Source organism: Palaemon carinicauda, chromosome 1 (genome assembly GCF_036898095.1).
Source record: "Palaemon carinicauda isolate YSFRI2023 chromosome 1, ASM3689809v2, whole genome shotgun sequence".
Classification (NCBI taxonomy): Eukaryota; Metazoa; Arthropoda; class Malacostraca; order Decapoda; family Palaemonidae; genus Palaemon; species Palaemon carinicauda.
In genome coordinates, this window is record NC_090725.1 from 287427578 (window position 1) to 287429251 (window position 1674).

At 30.8% G+C, this 1674-nt stretch overlaps 1 protein-coding gene across 1 annotated transcript in view; it reads left to right on the top strand.

Moving 5' to 3' along the window:
• The first annotated feature begins 567 nt into the window (after positions 1–567).
• LOC137639545 (protein SREK1IP1-like) overlaps positions 568–1674 on the top strand; it is a 9630-nt gene continuing 8523 nt past the window's right edge. Inside the window, exon 1 of the mRNA XM_068371815.1 lies at positions 568–801. Coding sequence (XP_068227916.1) covers positions 568–801 — 234 coding nt within the window. The remainder of the gene's footprint in view (positions 802–1674) is intronic.

Here is a 1674-nt window from a genome sequence, read left to right on the forward strand (position 1 = left end):
GCTTGTGAGAATAAAGATCTATGAGGCAGTGATAGTACCTAACAATGCTTGCAAATATTGAGACATGGGATATAATAAAAAAGAAAAAAAGAAAAGAAATGAAAGAACTAGAGAGAACACAGTACAAAATTATGAATGGAATGTTTGAACAGGTTGCTACCACAACTTATTGGGGGGTTTATAGCAGAAACAGGAATATGGGCCGTTGAAAATAGAATAGAGTATAAAAAGGTGATGTTTTTTTTAATAACATAAGATGATAACGATTAGTAAAGGAGATAGCGGAAGACCAAATAAGGTAACCATATGGAGAATGGTGAAGAAAAAGGCTCACAGGAAAAACAATTAAATAAAAATATATCTAAATTTAATAAGTAAGAAAGTATAAAAAGCTAGAGCTTAAGTAAGAAATAAAATGTAAAGATGTAAATAAATAAAGAAAATAGAAGAAACTAAAGAAGAAATGACCAAACTGAGGTTTGTAAACAGTAATGACAGAAGAGATTACTGTACATAGGAGAAATTAACACTAAGGAAGCAGTAATAGTTATGAAAACCAGGTTAAATATGATAGATTTAAAACAAAATTATAGAAACAGGAATGAAAAGGATAGGCTTTGTGTTTTATGTAGGGAGGCAGATGATACAACCGAGCGTATGTTTAGCTGTAATGAATTAAGAAAACTTAGAAGCAATGGCATAGAATTGGAGAATTTAGAAACACCAACTAAAGATGTTACTGGATGTATTAGACAGGCTATGGAAGTTAGAGGTAAAATTAAGCAAGCTGTGTTAGTCTATGTATGGGGTAACTAGCGACAATGATCTTTCTGCAGATTGTACCGCTTTGCACCTACGCTTGTAAGCGTGACCACAATCACAGTGTTGTGGAGAGAGCAAGAAGGAACGTGGAACTGAGAATACATTCTAATTAAATTAGAATATATCCTAATGTCCATTTTGAGTAAATTAGTATACATCTAAATGTAATTTTTTTAATTAATTACGGTAGAGTACATATCAATTACCATTGTCCTTTATCAAATTATAATACACAACAATGCCCGTTCTTTATCAAACTAGAATACATCCCAATGTCATTTCTTTATCATCTTGGAATGCATCCAAGTGTCTTTTGATAATTGCTGAGCTTTGCTACTCTAATCTATGCTTGAACATTTATTTTGAAGAGCTTTGCTTATTCTATCAAGTCCATTTTTTATAAGAATTTCCACTCCAACAGTTATTTAGATTAAACTACCCAAATTATCATTCTAATCTTCTCTTCTCTTCATTTGTATCATTATAGATTCCACTGTGTGAGAAAGTAAAAAAATTATAGAAATATATATCAGCTTATCGTGATATGCATAAAACTTGAAAAAAAAAAATGCAAAAAAAGTTTTAAAAGGTATGAAATAATGTTGGAAAAATATGCAGAACTGATTTCAGACAAATGAAAGGGTTCTAAAAAAGTTAAAATAATAAGTTAGAACGAATAACAGCTAATCATAAATTATTGTAATAGAAATTGGAATTTCAGAAGATATTAGATTTAGGCTATATCTCACTCTACTGAGTGCTACATGGATCATCTTCCGAAGGGTTTTGTGTATTTGACTGCTTTTTAAGATATGCTCCTGCAAGATGATAAACAAATCATTGAAGGCTGGA